Source organism: Acanthochromis polyacanthus, chromosome 2 (assembly GCF_021347895.1).
Source record: "Acanthochromis polyacanthus isolate Apoly-LR-REF ecotype Palm Island chromosome 2, KAUST_Apoly_ChrSc, whole genome shotgun sequence".
Lineage (NCBI taxonomy): Eukaryota > Metazoa > Chordata > Actinopteri > Pomacentridae > Acanthochromis > Acanthochromis polyacanthus.
The window spans coordinates 433,257-459,282 of NC_067114.1; the positions used below are offsets into that span (position 1 = coordinate 433,257).

At 44.4% G+C, this 26,026-nt stretch overlaps 1 protein-coding gene across 15 annotated transcripts in view; it reads right to left on the reverse strand.

Annotated features, from left to right (window-relative positions):
- The window catches only part of LOC110965258 (RNA binding protein, mRNA processing factor 2), a 68,139-nt gene that overhangs the window by 10,059 nt on the left and 32,054 nt on the right, over positions 1 to 26,026 (reverse strand). For 8 of the 15 annotated variants that reach the window (XM_022214231.2, XM_022214235.2, XM_022214233.2 and 5 more), the window contains 3 exons: positions 13,871 to 13,952; positions 9,183 to 9,394; positions 488 to 740 (listed from right to left, as the gene is read on the reverse strand). In XM_022214231.2, the coding sequence (XP_022069923.2) occupies positions 488 to 740; positions 9,183 to 9,328 (399 nt within the window). In that variant the 5' untranslated portion in view covers positions 9,329 to 9,394; positions 13,871 to 13,952. Of the gene's footprint in view, positions 1 to 487; positions 1,548 to 9,182; positions 9,395 to 10,684; positions 11,001 to 13,870; positions 13,953 to 26,026 lie in introns of those variants that run through there. The other 7 variants (XM_051938083.1, XM_022214229.2, XM_051938088.1 and 4 more) reach the window with 5 other exon arrangements.

Genomic DNA, 26,026 nt, shown 5'->3' on the forward strand with positions numbered 1-26,026 from the left:
ATTTTATTCAGCTGGTTTTGAAATTAAATGTGTTTTGGGGATTTGACAGTTTTGGTGCTCATAAACTCTGCAGTATAAATTAAATAAAACACTTTTCATTTGATTTATAAGATTTTAAGTCAGAAAAACTGAGACTTCAGTAAAATGTGTTTTAAAGGAGGTAAAGAACAGCTTATTGCTAAAAACGTAAATTTAAATAGAGGCTCATTTTAAAGGAGCAGGAACAGAAAAATAAATGTCAGAATGTTGAATAAAAGCACATTTTGGAATATTTTCCTGAAAGCCGCGGACTGAATCCACAGGAGGAGCGTTTCCTCTGACTGACACTCACTGCTCCGGTTTTAAACCGTTTCAGAGCAAAGTCAGGACAGAAAGGACAACTTTGAACAAACAATTCAGAAAAAGAGAACGTTTGACCAGAAAGAAGAGCTTTCAGTGAAGGGCAAAGAGAAAGTAGGAAGCAGAGTCAAAGTTTGTCTGAACTCACCTCCTCCTCGATGGAAACGTTGTTGTTCGGTTCTGCGTCCGTCTTCAGGCTCATGGTTTCGGTCTGAGCTGCTGCTGAAGCTGCTGAAGCTGAACAAACTATCAGGTTCTTCCTCGTCGAGTGAAATTTAGCCCAAGTGCGTCTGAAGCTGCAGTGGAAGTCCTGGTGGCGCCGGAGCTTGAGGAGAGAAGATGTGCCGAGGTGAGGTCGTGCGCTGGACGAGGAGGAATCCGAGCAGAGTTTGGCAGCAGGACTGCGAGAGAGAATCATTCATAAAAGAAGGAAAACGGGAAGAAAGGAAAGGAAACTCAAGACACAGCCGCTAAAAAGTAAAGGTGAGAAGGTGGATTAGTGCTCCGTGTGTGAAGGTGAGAAGATGGGGGAAGAAGTGCGCGTAAAAAACAGAAAGCCTCCGCGCTCACATGAAAACCTGAGCTGTGGGACTGGAGGAAGAAGAAGAGAAGAAAAAACTTCAACTTTCCCTCATTGGAGCGCCTCTCTCTCTCTCTCCTCCTGTCCGACAGTGACCCCCACCTTCCTCCTCCTCCTTTCAATTAGGTCATCAATTATGGTTCAGTCTGCTGTGCCGCAATCAGCGCAGATCCGCCTCAGCTGCTGGTAGACCCGGAGCTGGAGCTGCCGGTAGACCCGGGCCTGGAGCTCCATCAGCACTTCTATGGAACCAGCAGAACCAATGAGTGACCAGAGAACCAGAGCTATTACCTCCATGATCCTCAGCTTTAGATTCCTGCTGTTATCTGATGGAAACCTGAAGCTCCAGCTCCATGTTTAGCTCCATGTCAGCTCCTGAACCTGCAGCTTCCATCTCCTCTTAACACAGAAAATGAAACCAGTGAATGTTTTTACTATAATGTTAGAATATTTCTACTATTTCTGTCATGTTTTACCTCATGTGCCTTCATTTATACATCCCTGTTCAGCTCTGTCTGTTCATTAAATGTGTCTTTATGTCTTTTATTTTATCCGGTAGATTAAATAAATGTAACTTTTCATTTTGTGCCACTTTATTGCTGCACAGTGTAGTGGTTAGAACTTTCACCTTGCAGCAAGAAGATCCCCGGTTCAAATCCCGGCCTGGGATCTTTCTGCATGGAGTTTGCATGTTCTCTCTGTGCATGCGTGGGTTTTCTCCGGGTACTCCGGCTTCCTCCCACAGTCCAAAAACATGCTGAGGTTAACTGGTTACTCTAAATTGTCCGTAGGTGTGAATGTGAGTGTGATTGTGTGTCTGTATATGTAGCCCTGTGACAGACTGGTGACCTGTCCAGGGTGTCCCCTGCCTTCAGTCAGCTGGGATAGACTCCAGCACCCCCCATGACCCTAGTGAGGATAAAGCGGTGGATAGAGGATGGATGGATTTTGTGCCATTTTAATTGTTCTATTTCACACTAAATTATAATATTTGGACTCTAATACTTACTTTGCAGATAAAGATTTATAAAAAAATACTAAATATTTATTTAGTAAAGTGAATAAAATAGCTTTTCTGTACAAAGCTGCAATATTAAAATGATGCTTTTATGTCAATATATCAGTAATAATAATCCAATATTAGAATATAAATAAAGGTGTGTACCATCTATAGTGTGTATTAAGGTGTGTACCATCTATAGTGTGTATTAAGGTGTGTACCACCTATAGTGTGTATTAAGGTGTGTACCATCTATAGTGTGTATTAAGGTGTGTACCATCTATAGTGTGTATTAAGGTGTGTACCATCTATAGTGTGTATTAAGGTGTGTACCATCTATAGGGGTGTTTTAAAGCTCGTCCTGGACGTGAGCTCGGCCTGCAGCGTTAGCGTTAGTGTTCCTGAGGCTCAGCTGGACGGGTTTCCTCTCTACCAGCAGCTCAGAGGCCAAACGGTTTCCTGACTTTGTGTAGAAACACAATTGGGCGTTCAGGGCGAAGGAGGGGCCGGCTGGACGGACGTCGTCTCTCTGGACTTCTTCAGAGATTTGATCTAAAAATAGTGGAGCTCTGCCGTGTTTTTCTCTGCGTTTCTGAACACTGTGAACCCAGACGGTAGTTTAAGTCCAGACACAGGGAGGATCAGTCTGTTAAACATCACAGGTCACATTTAGACGATGTAAAATCGTCTGTTTATGGCTTCATGGATCAGCAGCAGACACTGATTAACACAGAGCTTTTTAATTTATTAAAATCCTAATATTTACTCCAGCTTCCTCTAAATGTTCAGATTCCTCCAGTTGTTGGTTTTTCATCTGAACCTGCAGCTTCCATCTCCTCTGAAGAGAAACAAAATGACACCACTGAAGATTTCTGCAACAGTTTTTACTATAATAACGAAAATTTTTATTATTTCTTTAAATTAAATGATCCTCATGATGAAATAGAAACCTGACACACTTTGCTTTTAATTTTATTCTTCTCTATTCTTCAACATACATATTCACATATTTAATAATATTTCACATATTATTTCACTTGGGCTGCACAGTGCAGTAGTGGTTAGCACTGTCGCCTTGAAGCAAGAAGATCCCCGGTTCAAATCCCAGCCTGGGATCTTTCTGCATGGAGTTTGCATGTTCTCCCTGTGCATGCGTGGGTTTTCTCCGGGTACTCCGGCTTCCTCCCACAGTCCAAAAACATGCTGAGGTTAATTGGTTACTCTAAATTGTCCGTAGATGTGAATGTGAGTGTGATTGTGTGTCTGTATATGTAGCCCTGTGACAGACTGGTGACCTGTCCAGGGTGTCCCCTGCCTTCAGTCAGCTGGGATAGACTCCAGCACCCCCCATGACCCTAGTGAGGATAAAGCGGTGGATAGAGGATGGATGAACATTATTTTACACAAAATTCTAATAGCTTGGCTCCAGTTTACAGGTAAAGATTTTATATTTGATATGACTGCATTTAGAGGGCTTGTTGTATAAAATAAGGAAATCTGATTTTATTACAGTGCAAGAGAAATGTCTATTATGAAGATAAAAGTAAGAATAATTAGCATTAAGGCTGAACTATTTCATATATTGGAATAAAATAACAGAAGCCTCTAAAGGTTCATTTTGCTGCTTTTCTTTGCTTTATGTGAGTGTAAAGTGATTAAATATCTTTGGGTTTTGGCAGATAGTTGGAAAAATGAGGCCTTTAGGAGCTTCAGATGATATTTTTCACAGTTTTCTGACATTTAATCAGTCGATTAATGGAGGAAATATTCAACAGATTCACTAAAAATAAATAAATGGTAGAAAGTAATTTGTGAAATCCTAAATATTGATTTTAAGATAAATTGCGATGATCCTTTATTAATCCCACAGTGGGGAAATGTGTAGAGGAGATAATGCAAGCATGTAATATAAACATGATATCAGCACAAAAATATAAAATAAATGTACAGAAGAAGCAGTTCCTTCTTTTAAATCTTTACATCTTATGCTGTTTATCTGAATGTGTTTAACTCTGTTTATTTTGTACGCTGGCCTTGGGTGTTCTGAGAGGCCAATAAATAAAATATATTATTATTACTATTATAGAAATAACAATATTACACAGATCTGTGATATTTGTCTTTTAGAAATGTGCACAATTCTAGATGTATTTAAGATATAAAAATAAAGCAAGCTATCATCAGACATGATTAAAAACAGATGTAAATACATCCAGTAAAGGGTCAAACGCTGTTAAAATGACTGATGGATCTGACAGAGGTGCTAATAATCTGTGCTAAAAGATGGAATAAAGGGGAATTAAGTGACACTGGTTTGTTTGTAGAACTGATAAATGTGTGGATAAATCATGTTTTGTGTTTTCTGTTAAAACCTTTTCTCAAATTTCCATCTTTTTTGGCTTTAATTCAAGTCTTTTTTTATTTCAAGATACTTTCTGCTTGGAACAAATAAAACCTAAATTAAAAGAAAGGTACAGATTTAAGAAGAGAACTGAACCCTGAGCAGCCTCCAGTATTCAGCTGTTAGTTAGGAAATATGACTTTTATTTCGCTCTGTTTGCCATTTTACCAACACTTGCTGGCTATAAAATATTGACGCTGAGTGATCATTAATTTATTCAGAACGTACAGTTCTCTGAGTGTTTAATGCACAGGAGGCCTTCAGGACTTCATACACTGAATTTACAGAAAGAAAGACGCCGTTATGATCACAGAGCTGCGTTTAAATTTGGTTTTGCTGTCCTCTGACGTCTTTTCTTCTATCAGCACAGCTGTTTGATTCTGTCCACGTCTGGATAACAAAGCTCCACTCATTCAGGGGATAAAAAGTGAAGGAACGAGTCGCTGATGCTCTGAACCTTTAAACACGTCGCTGTCACCTCCAAAGACAGCTCCGTGTGGACGCTCTGCACGAAATGTCTTATTTATGCCTCTTTGGCTGAATTTAAAAGAACTCTTCAAGATGTTTCTTCCTGAGTGCAGCTCAGAGGGACGGAAATATCAGGAGGCGTTTATTTTTATTTTTCATATGTAGAGTGTTGAAGTATAGTGTCTGCTGTCTCTGATCAACAGAAGAACAAAAAAGGAAGAATAGTTTGCTTTCTGACCTACAGAGTTGTTCTTATTCAAACAAATAATTAGTAGATGCACTTGTACAGTAGTCTGTGTTAGTGGTTTGGAAAAATATATAGAAAATTTAAAAAAAATAATTTATATATATCCTTTGATTATTTGTCACAAGTTGAACATGTCCGTGAATTCAGCAAATCAGTTTTAATAAGAAACAATGATTTTAATGATTTTAGAGCTTTGAAAATGGGATAATATGCAAAATGAAATAAAGGAAAAGCCAAATATTATCGTAAAGCATCACTGAAAAAAGCTGGGAACTCCTCATCTATAACCCCAACCCAACACATTTATATCATCATAATACCTACAAGGTCATCTCAGGAACTACAGATTTTTGCCTCCACAGATTAAATATGAATTTGTGGAAAGAAGAAAGAGTTGAAGTGGAACTTCTCAGTGAAGGATGGACAGACAGCAGATTAATGAGATTTCCTGAGTTTAGGGAAACGCTGTGCTACTGTCTACAAAGAAATGTCTTATTTAGGGATTCTTTTAACTATTCTTCATTTAAATTGTTTTAAAAAATGCTTCTTATGACATTTTACCAGATTTCCTTCTTATTCTGTGTGAGCAAAAGCATTTAACCTCCTTTTATGAGAAATGATGACGTTACGAATTTTAGAGCCACAAAACAGTGAAACTATCTAATATTTCAAAATAAAAGAAATAAAAGAAAGTTTCCCGCTTCGTTATTCTGTTTCTGGGTAACGCCATCAAAGCTAATTTACACATGTAGCAGCATACAACTCTAAAACATCACATTAATACCCGTTATTAGGCAGAAAATACCCAAACATCACATTAATACCCGTTATTAGGCAGAAAATATCCAACCCTGTGAGTCTTTTTAAACCTCTCTGCTTTCATATCTGCTTGAAATGTTTCTAAAAAGTCTTTTATGACATTTTAGCAGCTTTTTTGTGTGATTGAAAGCGTTCAGCCTCCTAAAGTCAAATGTTGAAATGGTGCTTTAGCAAACATTGTTTAAATCAAAAGCCTTTATTTCAAATTCCAGTTTAGAGTTTGAGAAAATAAGAAGAAATTTAACTAAATCTTGGCAAAATTCTGTACACAGCTGATCAGAATATTTCTATTTGCTGAAATGATGCATTCATAAAATCCTGGATTCTTATAGTTCAATCGGAGATGAAGCAGAATTCTCGTGTAGTTTATGATATTATCAGACAACGAGGAATAAAACGCCTTTAAAAGCACTAATCTACTGAACAGGACTTAGGGAGCTCATAGGTTCTGCACATCTCCAACAAACTAAATATTTCAGTGAATTAGCCTCCACTGCAGCTAATCCAGCCAGTTCAGGACCATTAAATCTGATTCTCCCCGTTCTTTTTCCACCACAAACACCTGACAGAAGCTGAGACTGTATAGTTCAGAGCTCAGGATAAGCCTCATGTTTTATTTGCAGAAAGCGGCCCCATTGTCCCAGAAGTCACCTCACACAGCACTCTTCTGCTTCACGCCACGCTGAGCCTGTCCTCCTGCGTTAGCGTCACCCGCTGCTAAAGCACTTAGCTTGTTCTCCCTGTCCTCTGTGGTACAGCCAAACATCCATTTGGAGGTCCTGGAAACTTTGAAGCTTTTTCACCCGCTCACTGAGCCAGGGAGGCGTTGTGACGTTTCCTGAATACTTTGTCCAATAAATAGCTCCTTCATGAATACGTTAAAGCTAATCAGAGACGAGCAGCTTCTAGAAACCGGATTAGTTCAGCTCCTCACTGAAACTGTTCCGATGATATGTGCAGCACACGATTAGCCGGCCATTCCTCCATTTATCCATCTGGTGGCCATGTTTTATCATCTGCCCTCTCTGCTAACACTTGTCAGACGTTCTCACACCTGCTGAGAGGAACGAGGAGCTTCTGCTGGAGATCAATGAGAACACAGATACATCCAACAAACCCCCATGTTAGGGTGGATTTTATAGCTACATTTTAAGGTGCTTCACTTACAGCTTTTCACAGATTAGGAGAACTTCTACTAAAGTCAGTAAATATTAATCTTAGCCTTGTTTTTATCTGATGTCCTCCTGAGGCCTGCACCATGAAGCAGATATATTGGTAAATATATTAATATATGCTTGGTTTTGTGGTTTTATGAAGCCGGACACATGCAGTCACACCAAGGAGTCACACAAAGCTGGATATCAACTTATTCCATCAGCCAAAGGTTTCTGAACTAAGGATCAGTGCTGGCTCCAAAACACCAAACTGGGACCAGACTGAATATCGGCCTGACCAGTTATCGTAGCAGATATCTGGCATTTTACAGACCGGTGTCTGTGTTTTTAATGACTGATTATTGACAGATGCTCTACTTCAGGCCTGATTCAGCCTCATCTCTCTCTGAGGTCTCAGAAATGTCAGATATCTAGCAGAGGCTGAACCAGAAACACAAACCAGGAAATCAGCTTCTCTCACAGTGGCTAAGGCTACGCTAACAGCTAGCGGATGGCGGCTAAGTTAGCAGGCAGCTACAGATTAACCTGAAACAGAGCCTGGAAAACAATAATTAATAAAGCTTTAAGATGTGGACCTTAGTGGGAAATAAAGTGACTGTAACAGATGACCTGTCTGTGGGTCCACTCAGCGCATTAACCACGGCAGTCTGGCAATACAAACAGGGTTTTTATTCACCGCACCGTCACCAACACCAATAAACAGGTTCTCCTCTTCGCCCGGCGCTCCACCGGACCTCGTCCTGTAAACTGTCCTCCACCCGTGTGTCTTCACCCACCGTCCTCTCTGTCTACGTGCCTTTTGTCCTCTGCTCCAGCCTGCTACTGCAGAGAGCATCACATCAGTCTAATCGGTGCCACCTGTGTCAATTAACCTGCCGCTGCTTCCACACGCCCTCCTCCACAGTGACAGATTAAGAGAACAGAGAAGAAAAGCAGAACTACAGGAACAAACAGCTGATCCCAAATAACCAGAGGAGATTATTTAATCACTGCTATTTCTATTTTACATCTTCAGTTAGTCACTCTTATTAATGAGGAAGTCTGGTTATGAATAACAGGTTCTCTGATATCACATGCTGTTAAAACATCACATTTATTGAATATATCGTCTGTTCTTGATTACCGATAATCAGCATCAGTATCAGTTGATCCCTCCACCAAACATGGACACGTCTAGAGGTGTTTAACTCTAAGAAAAGCAAACTATCCTCCTTAAAAACCAAATAAACTCAGTAATGGAGGCAGTTGCAGGTAAAACCAGAAAAACGTGGTAGATGCTGAAAATGAGACTTACTGCTCGTTAAAGCACCAGTAGATCTGACTGGAACTACAATCACATAATGCATTAAATATGTTGTTTTATGTATTTTTATGGTGTGTAAAACTATTTTAGCCTCATTCTTCCAGCTGGTCCTGGTGGTGTTGAAAAGTCTTAAGTGAAAAACAAATCTGCAGACATGTTTCATCCCCTGTAGGTAAACTTAGAGCTCATCTGACCAGCTTCAGGTCTTTATCAGTCCAGGTTTCATGACTTACTGTTGTACAAAGACAAGAACAACTGCATGAAGAGGAAAATAAAACAAAGTACTGAGAATCTATACCTCATATCAATGCTCATCGGGGAAAGAAAGGAGTTCAGACGCTACAAACACTTGTTCTCCTCAGAGACCCTCCGGCTCTTTGAGCATCGAGGTCAGTCAGTTTCACAGGAAGTGACCTGAGTCATCAGTAGGAGGTGTTTTAGTACCGATCTGTTATCTCCAACATGTAAACCACCAGTGTCACTCTAAAAAAACCCTGAGTTAAACCTGAAGTGGTTCACAATCTTAAATCCTGCTTTACAGGGCAGACATTTGCACTAGAAAGCAGTTTTACAGCTCAGATCATCAACGTCGCTATCAGGAGGGGATTCTCAATGAAAGTATATTTTTAAAAGATGACATCCACAAAATCATATAAGTAAGTAAATGGATTCAACTACCAAATGATTACTCTGCATTTTGAAGCCTTTGTTTTGTCGGAACCAACAGCAGCAGCTATCTAGCTTCACTAACATTTAATAGGAGTTTATATCTATAGAGAGAGAGAAACTGAAATTAGCATTTTGCGCTACTATGGAGCAAAAGAACTCAGAAACATTTCCATCCACTTACCAGTTCTGGAGACAGGAGAACTTCAGCTTCATCTGGACTGGTGTTTCTGGTATCTTCACTAAAATAGCCCATCGTAGCTCAGTTTTGGTCTCCACACTCACACTGAAGGAGATCTTTAGTCCCTTTAGCGCTGCTAGCTGCTCCATTTTGTTTCTAACTTTGTGATCAGATCCTTGGTCTGTTGTTTGATGTTATAAGGTGAGAGCGGTTTCCTGCAAAATACAAAAGGAGGTTAATGTGGAAGTGAATGTATGAAGCCAGAACAATAAAATAAAAGGAGCTGAATAGTCTGAAGTCATGAGTTTAGGGTTGAAATGTCTTCATCACCAAACGTCACATCACAGAAAGTGAAGTGATTCAGTGTGGATGAATAAATGTGATAATAACTGATGTTAACGGAATGACTCCACTGATTATCTACTTATTATATTACATAAATATTGTAGATTCTAAATTAATGACATGATGAAAATAACTGTGGAAATTTCAGGCTTTTATTTTAAATAGTTCCTGAGATATTAGTGTCAAAAACATCCTCATGTCTGCAGAAAAATGTGCTGAAAGTGCATCAACAAGCAATTTTTAAACAAAATCTCATTTTGGAAAATAATTAAAGTGAGTATAAAGCTGAGATTTCACATATCTCTGGAAAATAAATATTTTTATGCTATAAACATTCACGTAAATAAGGTCAATCAAAAAAGTTCCAAAAATTAGTTGAATCATTAAACAAAAGCACTTCTGTATCTGGATCCGTTCAGTTTCCAGAGGAGATGAAGGAACTCTTACTGGTTTCACTGGTTTCACTGGTCTCTAACTCTCCAGGTGAACAATCACTAAAATCTACTGAAAGACCCAGTGATCTAAAATAAATATCAGTTCAATCATTTCCAGTCTGGATGAGTCTCATCGAGGGTTTCATGTCCGACTGCAACAGGTTTAATCGTTTCCATAGCAACAGCAGCCGGCCACTAAATTCTCTGGCAGTGGCGTCATTAGGCCTATTTTAGGGGGGCTTCTGCCCCTCTAAAACATTCTTTAGCCCCCCTAAATAGTTTTGTGTTAATTTTTTTTTAAAAAGTTGTTTTGTTTTTTTTACAGAAAAAGTGCTGACAAGTTCACTATAATGTGGCCAGAATATGAGTTTAAATAAATAATAAAGTAAGTAAAGTTTATTTATATAGCACTTTTCACAGATATAAAAATCACAAAGTGCTTTACATTAAAAGAAAAGAAAAATAAGACATAAAAATACAGTAAAATAAGCCTCCACGATGTAAAACCACATCATAAAATGATACACATAAAATCACACACAAATAATCACAGAACCAGTCATTATTAACTTAAATATGATCATAATTGGTTAGGGGGGCCTACTGGTAGATGCTCAGAGCAGCTGCAGAGGAGTGTAAAAACGATGAAAATAACAACATACATACATATAAGTAGAAATAAAATAGTTAAAATAGAACTGTTTAATTGAGCTTTTTTTTTTTTACCTCAAAATGCACCAGAATGCAGGAAAATGACTCCATTTTTTCTGCTATCACTGACACAGAAATTTGTGGCTTTTTGTGGCTCATTGTTATTCTTATGAGTGAGCCACAGTGGCTCTTCTTTTCAAATTCCTAGTGCAAGCACAGATTTCATAGTGGAAGGTAGAGAGTCCGACCCAGTCGTGGTGGAAGCTGTTGGATGCTACGCTCTGATGGAAACACAAAGACTGAAAGATCAGATTACAGCTGTTCCTGTAAATGTTCATCTCAAGCGTGCTCCGAGTTTCTGAGGTGTTTGTATTAATTACATGCACGTGTTTCTCCCACATGTTGATAAAGGTTCTGTTAAATCCACAGCAGAACAGAGGAATGTTAATTTCTCAACCATAGACTGTATATATTGTGGACGTAGCATCTGGCTCCAAAAATGAAGCCCACACAGAAGTGTCAAAAACTTGCAATATCACGCCGTCCGCTAGGGTTGACTCCAAAAAGCTTTTTCTCCATAGACCCCAATTCATTTTTGGAGAAAATAAAATGTGATAGACTGATGTTCTACAGCTCAGGATTTTTTTCCCGTTAGTTTTCATGGTCAAAATGAGAGATCAGGTGGCCGATCTTAAAATAAATCAATACTGAATTTTAAATAAATTGTTAAAGTTGGCGGAGCCAGGGGGCGTGGCTATACTTGATGGACAGTCCCACTGACTGGTCCTGCCCCTAGTTGCTCTCCGGTCCAGTCTGATGCTTTTTACGTCACTGGCTCCAAAAAATTCAAAATGGCGACCAGGAAGTAGCAAAATCCGGGCTTCCTTTTTTCGGCGTTGAAACCAACGGGTGACGTCACGGTTAGTTCACGCCTGATCTCAACATGTCGTAGTTTGTCTGATGAGTCGCTGTCGTTTTTAGCTTCGAAAGCAGCCTGAAGCAGGAGTCGTAACCTCTGCACAGCAGCTGGAGGAAACCATGATCTGTCCGTCTCACCTCCTGGTCCAGATGTGCAGCAGTGACATCTGTCTGATAGCAGAGCATGAGAAACAGCTTCACTGCATGAAACTGTTGATGGAAACCATCCAGCATGTCAGCATTAATCCTTCTTAATAAAAAAGGAAAAGTGTCTCAGCTCCACCAAACAGAAATATCTCCTAAGCGTGACTCTGCTAAACACAGTAACCTCAGGTCATTGCCTCCAACTCTCCTGGATCTCAGAACTGTTATGTTTCCTGCAAAGACAACAGAGTCGGAGCCAGCGCCGACCGTGTTTATTTTCTCATACGAAGCACAAAACAAAACTATGAAGTAGAAAAATGTTCTGGAACGTTTGCCAGATCGAGGGACTACTGTGAGGTTGTGTTGCATGTTGTTTGCAGCTCAGAAATAAAAACTAATCTTTATTTAATTCAGTCTTTCTGGAGACTATGCCCATCTCTAACAGGCTGAAATAGATGTAAAATCAAAGTGTTTCCTCCAACACTCCCACTTTGAGCATTCCTGACTGGAGAAAATACTGAAGAAACGACCCACTGGGACCATTTAAATACGCATTTTCTCATGAAGGAAAACCAGCAGATAAAAAAGAAAGTCCTCTGAGAGTTTCCTCAACATGAGAAAAACATGCAAAAAAAAACCTCAGAAACTCATGAAACAATTAAAGACAGTCTAGAAAATCCAAAACGAACACAACTAATCAGCATTTGTTCTCTGTTAAAGTTGTGCAGTGATGAAATGTGAACTTGAAGGAAAAAATAAACACTTTGACAACATCCTCCCCCAGAAGTGAGGCCTTCACTTCCTGTTTGTGTATGGAATATTGGACGGAGGGTTACGCTATTTAAACCAAAGGGCAGCAGATTCCCAGCTCTCCCAGGCTGGTTGGTGGGATGTGAGAGTCTCCTGCCAGCTTCTCAGGGGGACCAGGAGGCTGGGAAAGGCCCGAAGCAACACCAGAATATGATGCTAAAGAGAAGACGAGGATCATTAACTGGAGGGGGACGGGTGGACATGAAGACATGACATGACGATGATTTCTACAACTCTATATTAATTTCAGAACCTTAGTTGAGAGAAGTTTCTGTACAGAACAATCAACAACATCTAGATGTTACTCAGACACCACCGTTCAACAGTCTGGGGTCACTTAGAAATGTCCTTATTGTTGAAAGAAAATCCATTTTTCAATGAAGATAGCATTAAATGAATAACATACACAGTGCAGACATAGTTAATGTGCTAAATGACTGTTGTAGCTGTAAACGGTGATTTTTAATGGAATATCTCCATAGGGGTACAGAGGAACATTTCCTGTGTTCTAATGCTACATTGTGTTAGCTAATGGTGCTGAAAGGCTCATTGATGATTAGAAAACCCTTGTTCAGTTATGTTAGCACATGGATAAAAGTGGGAGTTTTCATCGAAAACATGGAATTATCTGGGTGTCCCCAAACGTATGAACAGTCGTGTATCAGATGTAAGTTCTTGACTGTAGCTTCTGTAATGAAGTCATTCCTACCAAAGAATCAATAAAGCATCTAACAATCTATCAGCGTACATGAGGTTTATTGTTTGATGCTGTAACGAAACGTTCCACTAGTTTACTGTTTTTATCTGTAATCAACAATACCTGGAGTTTTGAGTTTTGTTATTCTTTTGTGTCTCATTCATATTTTTTGTGTCTGTTTTGTTGTTTTGTGTCTTATTTGACACGTTCTACCTATAACTGTTCGGTTTAGTTCCTTTTGCTGTCATTCAAATGCATGAATGAAAGAAATTCGTTCTCGGTAGTTTGTGTCTCATTTTTGTCATTTTGTATGCCATTTGTTTAGTTTTTTCGTTTTGTGTGAAGTTTTTGTCATTTAGTGTCCTCTTTGTGTTGTTTTCTGTCTCATTTTTGTTGTTTTATGTGTTCATTCTTGTTTTTGACACCAAAAACATCAGATTTGACAGATTTTAAATGTATTTTGGAAAAACAGTGCAATATTTTTAGTTTGAGAATTTCTCCAGTAATTTATTACAGTTTATCTATCTAAAATAAATCCTTGAATGTAGACAAAATATGAAGTGCTCAAAACTGAAATTGTCCAGAGCAACAACTCTGAGCCTCTTCAGTGATAATAATGCATTTTATGAGTTCACTATTTAAAAGTCACATCATTGTTAAAACACAAAACAACATATTCCAGTCATAATTACCTGGTTCACATCCTGTAAAGGCTTTCAGAGAATGTTTCCGTCTGTAGGTAGATATGTTGATGCTGCAGTGGTTTAGTTTCTGCTGAAAAAAGAAAATAAAAGTCATAAAAGACCAAATTCCTCCTTGATAAACTTACAGAAGGATTCAACATGTTTGCTGCCTTTCCAAGGGTGAAATGAGAAGATCAATATCCGTCTTCTGTCTGAGGGTTTTGACCTCACGTCCAGCAGCTTTTCCTTTTTAAAATTTTTATGGTTCAGTTACACTAAAAAGAAACGCAGGAACAGCAGCAGAAACACGGAGCTAAATATTGAAGGTTTCAAACTTTTTAAATGTGACTTTGGGGAAATAAATGCATTAAACATGTATGTTGGTGAGGAACACTGAACATAAAAATAACTTTTGTTTGTTTCCAGAGAAAACTCCACAGGGCATGTTGAACTATTCATTCAGGATGTGGTTAACTTAGCTTAGCTTAGCTTAGCTTAACATGAGGACTAGAGGAAGAAGGAAACAGAACTAGTCTGGTTCTTTACCGAGAAAACACCTACAAACACTTTTAGTTCATCAACATGTTGCATTGTTGTTTGGAAGCAGAATATGGGACTTTTACATATAAATAACATCCATTAATGCATTTATTTCTGCCAGTAATTACCGGAAGGTCACGGCTACATTTCAAGTGTAGAAACAGAGACAGAATAAACTGTGAAATATAGTGAAGAAAAAAGTGTCCAGGAAAAGTTTTTGATGCTCCAGATAAAGAAACTGAACATTCAGAGGGAGGAATCTGAAATAGAAAATGATCCAGGTCAGTGTGTTCCTACCACTCTGTAGGTTTAATCCTGTGTGGTTCTGGGGGCATACATGCAGTCTAAATACATTTTATTGATCAGTAACCAGGAATAATGACTGGACACACACCCTGCCTGGCCAAATTAAAAGTCTCCACCTGAATTTAACTCAGTGAAGAGTTCAGATCCTTCCATTGGATGGTTACTGCAGTGATGACAATGACTTCTTTAGCCCGAGCTGATGCAGGGAGGAGCTTCTCATTTCTTAGAGGTTAATGAAAGTAGAGTGCCGTGGCTGAGCCGTCCTCTAAACGTGTTCATCTAGAAAATGTTTCTAAATACTAAACTGTCAGGGCTCTCTCCTCACCCCTGTCCTCCCAAATACCCCTTTTTCCCTATCATGCTCCCCTCTCTCCCTCTGTTCCTCTGCCTCTCTGCCTCTCTGTCCGTCTCTCTGTTCCTCTGTCTCTCTGCCTCTCTGCCTCTCTGTCTCTCTGCCTCTCTGCCTCTCTGCCTCTCTGTCTCTCTGCCTCTCTGCCTCTCTGTCTCTCAATTCAATTTCAATTTTCAATTTCAATAAGCTTTATTGGCACGATTGTATGTCAACAATATTGCCAAAGCAAATAACAATATTAACAATTATATACGGCAATCAACAAAAACAGCAATAATAACAATATCTATATAAAAAATACACAGAAGAAACAACATCAACAATAGCAATTAGAAAAAAAAGAGAAGAAAAAAAACAAGCATAAAGTTCAGAGTTTGTGGATTCCTTTTTGGTGAGTCTGACAGATGTGTTGAGAGTATTGGTCAGTCTGTCAGGTGTGGTGACAGTTGTTGTGCTTGTCCCTTAATCTGTGACACAGGCTGACATATTTAGCTGCTGCTAAGCTGCTGACTCTGTTCTCACCAAGGATGTGCTGCATTTTGTTTTGTTCAGGCAGAGAATCAAAGTCGGGAAAGTGCTGTTTTATTCTGGAGAAGAACTGGTCTCTCATCTGTTCATATTTGGTACAGTGAATCAGGAAGTGTGTTTCTGTCTCCACTTGTCTGTGTGGACAGAGCTGACACAGTCTGTCCTCTGTGGGCAGCCAGGTCTGTCTGTGTCTCCCCGTCTCTATGGCCAAGCTGTGGTCACTGAGTCTGTACATGGTCAAAGTCTTTCTCAGTTTCTCATCAGTCACGGCGCTTAAATATTCTGCCACCGTGTACTGTCTGTTTAGAGCCAAATAACATTGAAGTTTGCTTTGAGTTTTTGTTCTAGATGTCCAATAGTTAATGTAGTGTTCTTTTTCTTTTTCTATAATCTGCTTTGTGCAGATTGTGTGAGAACTGTTCTGAGCTTGTCCTGTGCTGTTAGAGGAGCTGAGCCTCAGGATCAGCTGGCTGAGGGGGCTCCTCTCCATGCTCTCCTCTTGGCATTGAAGGGCTTTGTAGTGGTAGGAGTTGGGGTCACTTGTTTTAAGGTGCTTATAAAATTTGATGGCTCTTTTTTGAATTCTAATTAAGAGGGGGAATTGGCCTAGCTCCGCTCGGCAGCTGTTGTTGGGGGTATTTCTGTGCACTCTGAGGATGCTCTTGCAAATCTCTGTGTGCAGGATTTCAGTTGGGTGTTTGTCCCATTTTTCAAAATCTTGATTTGCAAGAGGGCCCCACACCTCACTACCATACAGAATAATTGGTTCAATTATAGATTTGAATATTTTGAGCCAGATCCTAATGGGAATATTAATGTTTGAAGATTTCTTTATTGCATAGAAAGCCCTTCTTCCCCTCTCTCTGAGATCATCCACGGCCATGTTAAATTTCCCTGTAGGTGTGATGTGTAGTCCTAAGTAGGTGTAGTTCAGGGTGTGTTCCACCTCTTGAGAGCCCAGGAAAAAACTGGTTTGGTTTCCCTGACCTCTGGGTCGTTTCTGGAATATCATGATTTTGGTTTTGTCCAGATTCACTGTCAGGGCCCAGGTCTGACAGAAGGTTTGCAGATGATCCAGTTGCTGTTGTAGTGCTTCTTTTGATGGGGCCAGCAATATGAGATCATCTGCAAACAGTAGGCATTTAACCTGTGTGTCAGACAGAGTGAGACCAGGAATGTCAGATTGTTCCAGTGATTTAGCTAATTCATCAATATAAATATTGAAGAGGGTGGGGCTGAGACTGCAGCCCTGTTTCACTCCTCGACTCTGGGGGAAGAAGTCTGTTTCCATGTTGTTCACTTTTACAGCACACTTCATATGTGTGTACATGGTTTTAATGATGTCATAGACCTTCCCTCCTACACCTTTCTCTAATAGATTTAGGAACAGACCATCATGCCAAATTGAGTCAAATGCTTTTCTGAAATCTACAAAACAAGAGTAGATTTTCTTCTTGTTTTGGTGGACGTTTTGATTGATGAGGGTGTGAAGGGTGTAGATATGGTCTGTTGTTCTCTGTTTGGGTGTGAATCCAATCTGGCTTTTGCTCAGGACGTCATGTTCTCTGAGAAAGTCTTGCAGTCTGGTGTTTAAGATGCTGCAGAATACCTTTCCCAGGTTACTGCTGACACAGATGCCTCTGTAATTGTTTGGGTCTAATTTGTTTCCACTTTTAAAGATTGTGGAGATGATTCCTTCACTCCAGAGGTCCGGGAAATGTCCAACATTCAGAACAAGATTGAACAATTTTAATATGGCCAGGTTAAATTTATGGTCATCAAATTTCAGCATTTCATTCAAAATGCCATCTGGACCGCTAGCTTTCCTTGGTTGCAGCGACTGGATTTTAGCCAGCAGCTCTGCTTCTGTAATTTGGTAGTCTAGCGGATTCTGGTTATTTTTAAGAACTGCTTCTAGAATTTGTAGTTTGTTGAGGAGATTGTTTTGGGCCGAATTCAGAGGAACAGCAGTAAACAGATTTTCAAAGTGGTTTTTCCAGATGTCACCATTTTGAATCGGCAGTTCTTCTTTTTGTGGTTTGCTGAAAGAGTGCCATTTCTTCCAGAAATCGTTGGAGTCAAGGGATTCCTCAATAATTTGTAATTGATGCTTCACATGTTGTTCTTTCTTAGTTCTGAGTGTTTTTCTGTATACTCTCAGTGTTTCCCAGTACCGGAGGCGGAGCTCAGGGTTGTCGGGCTGTCTGTGTTTTTGATTTGATGCATTTCTGAGAGTTTTTCTCAGTTGTTTACATTCAGTGTCAAACCACTCATCATTGGTTAGGCCTTTTTTTCTGTGATGCGGGGGGTTTTTCAGATTGGCTAAGTCTGCCACATGGTCAAATATGTTGTAGATGTCCTGTACGGCCTGTCTGAGGCTGTCCTCAGTGAGTGGATAAGAGGTGGAAAGAAAACAGTCTAAATGGGATTGAAAGACTGGGTTTTTGATTGCTGTCTGGTATTGGTCTTTACTTTTGTTTGTCCAATAGTAGGGCTGTTTTCTGTAGTTCAGATTGCAGGGTTGTACTGTGTGGGGGTGGTTTGCTGTGGCTTTAATGTAGAGGGTGATTTTACTATGGTCTGATAGGGGGGTTAAGGGGCTCACTGTAAATGCTCTCAGGTAGAAGGGGTCTAAGTCAGTGACGCTATAGTCTACTGTGCTGCTGCCAAGAGGAGAGCTATGAGTGTAAAGACCAAAAGAGTCCCCTCGAAGCCTACCGTTGACCATGTACAGACCCAGCGTTCGACAGAGTTGCAGCAGCTGTTGTCCACTTTTATTGACTGTTTTGTCAAAGTTGTTTCTATAGGGGAGTGAAGGAAGAGGGATGCTGATTTGACCAGGTATATGTTTGTCTCCCTGTGTGCTGATGACATCTGGTTCTGTACCAGTCCTGGCATTCAGGTCTCCACAGATCAGTACATTTCCCTGGGTCTGGAAGTAACCGATCTCATCCTCAAGCATGGAGAAACTATCTTCATTAAAATATGGGGATTGTGATGGGGGGATATATGCAGCACACAGGAATACATCTTTATCTGTAGTAAGGACATCTTTTTTGATTTTGAGCCAGATTGAAAATTTGCTTTTTTTGATAAACTGAACGTATTGCACAAGGTTTGCTTTATACCAGATCAGCATTCCTCCTGAATCTCTTCCTTGTGTTACTCCCTTTAGTTTGGTGGACGAAGACATTATCTCCAAGTAGCCTGAGGGACAACCAGAGGAGACATCTCCTCTACACCAAGTCTCCTGCAGTATAAACACATCTGCATTTCCTAACTCTCCAATAAAGTCTGAAGTCCTGCTCTTAAGGCCAAGAGCAGAGGATCTCAAACCCTGAACATTCAAACAGGAAATAATAAAAGATTTGGACATTGTATTTAAAGCTCATTAGTTGAATTTGGTGATCAAAAACGAGAAAAACCACCTAGTCAAAGAGAATAATTTCAAAGTATTTGCACAACATATTGTATAATAATAATACGGTTAATAGTTCTGTCCACACAGACTCTAACGTGGTACCTGTCCAATCAGATGGGAGCAAAGTAGGCTGAGCATCTGTTGAATGTCCTTCAGCTCATGGTGTGGAGAGGGGGTTGGTTCTGCTGCTCTCCGGACCACCTGGGCATAAGTCAGTGGGCTGGGGTGTGGCTCTTGTCGCTGTGGTTGGGGTGGGGCCATGAGGGACAGGAGTGGCTGTGGATGGGCTTGAGGTGGGTTTCTTTGGTGGCCTCTTACTGGGATATGATGTGGATGGGGCTGAAGGCGGCCTTGTCTCAGCTGTGTTGGTCTGGATCTTGGTGTTCCGTGGGGGTTGTGGGCTGATGTGCTCTTCCTGCTGACCGTAGGTTGGTCTCTGTCGAGAGCGACGTTTTTCAGTGTCTGGGCGAAGATGGGGACTGTGTCTCTAAACAGATGGACGTGGTCGTAGAGACAGCTGATGTCCAGGGTGGAGTGATGGGCGAGGTGGACATTGGGTCTCTGTGCACAGTCTCTGGATATGCTGCTGTTGATCCTATGGATGGTGTCAGGGTGGAAGTCTCTCCTTGGGAGCAGAGTGGATATAATCACTCTGCTGCTGGGGAAGGTGCTGGAGGCTTTCTCTATCACTCTGTTGAGTGACTCTGACACCCTCTCCTGCTGGTTCCGCAGATCATTGGTGCCAGTGTGGATGATGATGTGGCTTGGGGATCCAAGCCGCTCCTCTGACAGCAGCTCCATAGCCTTGTGGGTGTTTGGACACCAGATTTTTGACACTTTGTGTGTGGGGAAAAGTTTCTTTTCATCGAGGAACTTTCCATTGGAATCAATGAGGAGGACAATGTCTGACTTTTTCCTCTGTTGTGCTGGTCTGGTCTTGGTCTCTGGGGTGGGAGGAGATGTGGTGTTGGTTTGTGGGTTGGATGTGGAGCTGGGGTTGTAGGTAGGTTGTTGCACTGGTGGCTCTTGGCTGTTTACAGAGTCTTGGGAGTGGTCTGGTCTTTCCTCCAGTACCTGTGTCTCTGCACCTCTATCCTGAGGCTGATGTGATGGAGAGGTGGGTGCTCTGCTGTGTTCCTCTCTCTCTCTTCGGAGCTCCTCTACCTCCTTTGCCATAGAGGTGAGTGCTCTCCTGTGCTCCTCTCTCTCTCCCTGGAGCTCCTTCACCTCCTCTGTCAGCGCTGTCAGTGCTGCTAGATGTTGTTCTCTGTCTTGCTGCAGATCTTTGATCTCAGCTCTGAGCATGGTCAGCTCTCTCCAGCAGCTGTCTCTGTCCTGCTTCAGTAAGTCCAGCTCTGTGCAGAGGTCAGGCTGAGCTGTGGTGGGCTGATATGACTGTTGGCTGATCAGCTCTCTCAGGTGTACTTGGTCTCTCTCCAGGTCTGTGAACTTCACCTTTAGGTTGGTGATGGTGAGGTGGAGCTGTGGGTCTTGGAGCTGTTCTGGGCTGGTGGGCTCCTTCTCTTCAGGGGGCTGTTCAGTAGTTTGGCTGCAGGTGTTATTTGGCAGGGTTTGGGAGATGTCAGTGGAGCTAGCTTTCTCCTGCTGGGCTCTTTCCTTAATAAGAAGGAAGTCCGTCTCAAACTGTTTATGGTTCCCTTGAACCATGACGGTCCCATTCTTATAGAGGTTCACAGTCATGGTAGTATCCGAATCCTCTTTTATTTTTATTTTCCAGCCGTTGCAGATTCCCTCTTTTTTCACAGACGGGTAGTGGGCACTGATGGCAGAGTGCCATGCTTGAGGCTGGTCTGTGAACAGGATCAGGTTGCTGATATCCCCGGTCTTGAACGAATCACTGAATAATGTCTCTGGCCTTTCTCTCAAGGTTTTTTGCTTGAAGTTTTTCCTGGCAGTCTCATTTGTTGTGTCTGAAGGATAAAGGAGAGGAATAGCCTCCGTATGCACTTTGGTGGATCTCTTCATGACGACCGTTGCTAAGAGTCTTGTTTACAGTTGGCAGTTAGCAGTGGGCTTTGTTATGCTAGCCTGTGTCCAGTGATCAATATTTTCTTTTCTTTTTCCTCTTTTCGAGTAAATTTTCAACACTCACATGTGTTTGAGCTGGTTTCCTCCTTTTTTTCTTCAAAAATAGTGATTCATCTCATTCTTGAGCAACCAAAAGAGCAAAAAACTCAGGAGCTCATGATTGAGCTGGTCAGTTGGTCAGTTGGTCAGTCTCTCAATCACTATTTTTCTCTCTGTCTCTCTGTCTCTCTGCCTCTCTGCCTCTCTGTCCCTCTGTCTCTCTGTCCGTCTCTCTGCCTCTCTGCCTCTCTGTCTCTCTGCCTCTCTGTCTCTCTGCCTCTCTGTCTCTCTGCCTCTCTGTCCGTCTCTCTGTCCGTCTCTCTGTTCCTCTGTCTCTCTGCCTCTCTGTCTCTCTGTCTCTCTGCCTCTCTGCCTCTCTGTCTCTCTGCCTCTCTGCCTCTCTGCCTCTCTGCCTCTCTGTCTCTCTGTCTCTCTGCCTCTCTGCCTCTCTGCCTCTCTGTCCGTCTCTCTGTCCGTCTCTCTGTCTCTCTGTCTCTCTGCCTCTCTGCCTCTCTGTCTCTCTGTCTCTCTGCCTCTCTGCCTCTCTGTCTCTCTGTCTCTCTGTCTCTCTGCCTCTCTGCCTCTCTGCCTCTCTGCCTCTCTGTTCCTCTGTCCCTCTGCCTCTCTGTCTCTCTGCCTCTCTGCCTCTCTGCCTCTCTGTCTCTCTGCCTCTCTGCCGCTCTGTCTCTGTGTCTCTGTCTCTCTGTCTCTCTGCCTCTCTGTCTCTCTGCCTCTCTGCCTCTCTGCCTCTCTGTCTCTCTGCCTCTCTGCCTCTCTGCCTCTCTGTCTCTCTGCCTCTCTGCCTCTCTGCCTCTCTGTCTCTCTGCCTCTCTGCCTCTCTGCCTCTCTGTCTCTCTGCCTCTCTGCCTCTCTGTCTCTCTGCCTCTCTGTCTCTGTGTCTCTCTGCCTCTCTGTCTCTCTGTCCCTCTGCCTCTCTGCCTCTCTGTTCCTCTGTCTCTCTGCCTCTCTGTCTCTCTGTTCCTCTGTCTGTCTCTCTGTCTCTCTGTCTCTCTGTCCCTCTGTTCCTCTGTCTGTCTCTCTGCCTCTCTGCCCCTCTGTCTCTCTGTCTCTCTGTCCGTCTCTCTGTTCCTCTGTCTCTCTGCCTCTCTGCCCCTCTGCCCCTCTGCCCCTCTGTTCCTCTGTTCCTCTGTCTCTCTGCCTCTCTGCCTCTCTGTCTCTCTGTCCGTCTCTCTGTTCCTCTGTCTCTCTGCCTCTCTGCCTCTCTGCCCCTCTGCCCCTCTGCCTCTCTGTCTCTCTGCCCCTCTGTTCCTCTGTTCCTCTGTCTCTCTGCCTCTCTGTCTCTCTGTCCCTCTGTCTCTCTGCCTCTCTGCCTCTCTGCCTCTCTGTCTCTCTGCCCCTCTGCCTCTCTGCCCCTCTGCCCCTCTGCCTCTCTGCCCCTCTGCCCCTCTGCCTCTCTGCCTCTCTGTCCCTCTGTCCCTCTGTCCCTCTGTCTCTCTGTCTCTCTGTCTCTCTGTCTCTCTGCCTCTCTGCCTCTCTGCCTCTCTGCCTCTCTGTCTCTCCGTCTCTCCGTCTCTCCGTCTCTCCGCCTCTCCGTCTCTCCGTCCCTCCGTCCCTCCGTCCCTCCGTCCCTCCGCCTCTCTGCCTCTCTGCCTCTCTGTCCCTCTGTTCCTCTGTCTGTCTCTCTGCCTCTCTGCCTCTCTGCCTCTCTGTCCCTCTGTCTCTCTGTCCCTCTGCCTCTCTGCCTCTCTGTCCCTCTGTCTCTCTGTCTCTCTGTCCCTCTCTCTGTTCCTCTGTCTCTCTGCCTCTCTGCCTCTCTGCCTCTCTGCCTCTCTGTCCCTCTGTCTCTCTGTCTCTCTGTCCCTCTGTCCGTCTCTCTGCCTCTCTGTCTCTCTGTCTCTCTGTCCCTCTCTCTGTTCCTCTGTCTCTCTGCCTCTCTGCCTCTCTGCCTCTCTGCCCCTCTGCCCCTCTGCCCCTCTGTCCCTCTGTCTCTCTGCCTCTCTGTCTCTCTGTCTCTCTGTCTCTCTGTCTCTCTGTCTCTCTGTCTCTCTGTCCCTCTGCCTCTCTGCCTCTCTGCCCCTCTGCCCCTCTGCCCCTCTGCCCCTCTGTCCCTCTGTCCCTCTGCCTCTCTGCCTCTCTGCCCCTCTGTCCCTCTGCCTCTCTGCCCCTCTGCCCCTCTGCCTCTCTGCCTCTCTGCCTCTCTGCCTCTCTGTCCCTCTGTCTCTCTGTCTCTCTGTCTCTCTGTCTCTCTGCCTCTCTGCCTCTCTGCCTCTCTGCCTCTCCGTCTCTCCGTCTCTCCGTCCCTCCGTCCCTCCGTCCCTCCGTCCCTCCGTCCCTCCGTCCCTCCGTCCCTCCGCCTCTCCGCCTCTCCGCCCCTCCGCCCCTCCGCCCCTCCGTCCCTCTGTCCCTCTGTCCCTCTGTCCCTCTGCCTCTCTGCCTCTCTGTCTCTCTGCCCCTCTGTCCCTCTGCCTCTCTGCCCCTCTGCCTCTCTGCCTCTCTGCCTCTCTGCCTCTCTGTCCCTCTGTCTCTCTGTCTCTCTGTCTCTCTGTCCCTCTGTTCCTCTGTCTGTCTCTCTGCCTCTCTGCCTCTCTGCCTCTCTGTCCCTCTGTCTCTCTGTCCCTCTGCCTCTCTGTCCCTCTGTCTCTCTGTCTCTCTGTCCCTCTCTCTGTCCCTCTGCCTCTCTGCCTCTCTGTCCCTCTGTCTCTCTGTCTCTCTGCCTCTCTGCCTCTCTGCCTCTCTGCCTCTCTGTCTCTCTGTCCCTCTGTTCCTCTGTCTGTCTCTCTGCCTCTCTGCCTCTCTGCCTCTCTGTCCCTCTGTCTCTCTGTCCCTCTGTCTCTCTGTCCCTCTGTCCCTCTGTCTCTCTGTCTCTCTGTCCCTCTCTCCGTCCCTCCGTCCCTCCGTCCCTCCGTCCCTCCGTCCCTCCGTCCCTCCGCCTCTCCGCCTCTCCGCCTCTCTGTCCCTCTGTTCCTCTGTCTGTCTCTCTGCCTCTCTGCCTCTCTGCCTCTCTGTCCCTCTGTCTCTCTGTCCCTCTGCCTCTCTGCCTCTCTGTCCCTCTGTCTCTCTGTCTCTCTGTCCCTCTCTCTGTCCCTCTGTCCCTCTGTCCCTCTGTCCCTCTGTCCCTCTGTCCCTCTGTCCCTCTGTCTCTCTGTCTCTCTGTCTCTCTGTCTCTCTGCCTCTCCGCCTCTCCGCCTCTCCGTCTCTCCGTCTCTCCGTCCCTCCGCCTCTCCGCCTCTCCGTCCCTCTGTCTCTCTGCCCCTCTGTCCCTCTGCCTCTCTGCCCCTCTGCCCCTCTGCCTCTCTGCCTCTCTGCCTCTCTGCCTCTCTGTCCCTCTGTCCCTCTGTCTCTCTGTCTCTCTGTCCCTCTGTCTCTCTGTCTCTCTGTCTCTCTGCCTCTCTGCCTCTCTGCCTCTCTGCCTCTCTGCCTCTCCGTCTCTCCGTCTCTCCGTCTCTCCGTCCCTCCGTCCCTCCGTCCCTCCGTCCCTCCGCCTCTCCGCCTCTCCGCCTCTCTGTCCCTCTGTTCCTCTGTCTGTCTCTCTGCCTCTCTGCCTCTCTGCCTCTCTGTCCCTCTGTCTCTCTGTCCCTCTGCCTCTCTGTCCCTCTGTCTCTCTGTCTCTCTGTCCCTCTCTCTGTTCCTCTGTCCCTCTGCCTCTCTGCCTCTCTGTCCCTCTGTCCCTCTGTCTCTCTGTCTCTCTGCCTCTCTGCCTCTCTGCCTCTCTGTCCCTCTGTCTCTCTGTCTCTCTGTCCCTCTCTCCGTCCCTCCGTCCCTCCGTCCCTCCGTCCCTCCGTCCCTCCGCCTCTCCGCCTCTCCGCCTCTCTGCCTCTCTGTCCCTCTGTTCCTCTGTCTGTCTCTCTGCCTCTCTGTCTCTCTGCCTCTCTGCCTCTCTGCCTCTCTGTCCCTCTGTCTCTCTGTCCCTCTGCCTCTCTGCCTCTCTGTCCCTCTGTCTCTCTGTCCCTCTGTCCCTCTGTTCCTCTGTCCCTCTGTCCCTCTGTCCCTCTGTCCCTCTGTCCCTCTGTCTCTCTGTCTCTCTGCCTCTCCGCCTCTCCGCCTCTCCGCCTCTCCGTCCCTCCGCCTCTCCGCCTCTCCGTCCCTCCGCCTCTCTGCCCCTCTGTCCCTCTGCCTCTCTGCCCCTCTGTCTCTCTGCCTCTCTGCCTCTCTGCCTCTCTGCCTCTCTGCCTCTCTGCCTCTCTGCCTCTCTGTCTCTCCGTCTCTCCGTCTCTCTGCCTCTCTGTCCCTCTGTCTCTCTGTCCCTCTGCCTCTCTGTCCCTCTGTCTCTCTGTCTCTCTGTCCCTCTCTCTGTTCCTCTGTCCCTCTGCCTCTCTGCCTCTCTGTCCCTCTGTCCCTCTGTCTCTCTGTCTCTCTGCCTCTCTGCCTCTCTGCCTCTCTGTCTCTCTGTCCCTCTGTTCCTCTGTCTGTCTCTCTGCCTCTCTGCCTCTCTGCCTCTCTGTCCCTCTGTCTCTCTGTCCCTCTGCCTCTCTGCCTCTCTGTCCCTCTGTCTCTCTGTCTCTCTGTCCCTCTCTCCGTCCCTCCGTCCCTCCGTCCCTCCGCCTCTCTGCCTCTCTGTCCCTCTGTCTCTCTGCCTCTCTGTCCCTCTGTTCCTCTGTCTGTCTCTCTGCCTCTCTGCCTCTCTGCCTCTCTGTCCCTCTGTCTCTCTGTCCCTCTGCCTCTCTGTCCCTCTGTCTCTCTGTCTCTCTGTCCCTCTCTCTGTTCCTCTGTCCCTCTGCCTCTCTGCCTCTCTGTCCCTCTGTCCCTCTGTCTCTCTGTCTCTCTGCCTCTCTGCCTCTCTGCCTCTCTGTCTCTCTGTCCCTCTGTTCCTCTGTCTGTCTCTCTGCCTCTCTGCCTCTCTGCCTCTCTGTCCCTCTGTCTCTCTGCCTCTCTGCCTCTCTGTCCCTCTGTCTCTCTGTCCCTCTGCCTCTCTGCCTCTCTGTCCCTCTGTCTCTCTGTCTCTCTGTCCCTCTCTCCGTCCCTCCGTCCC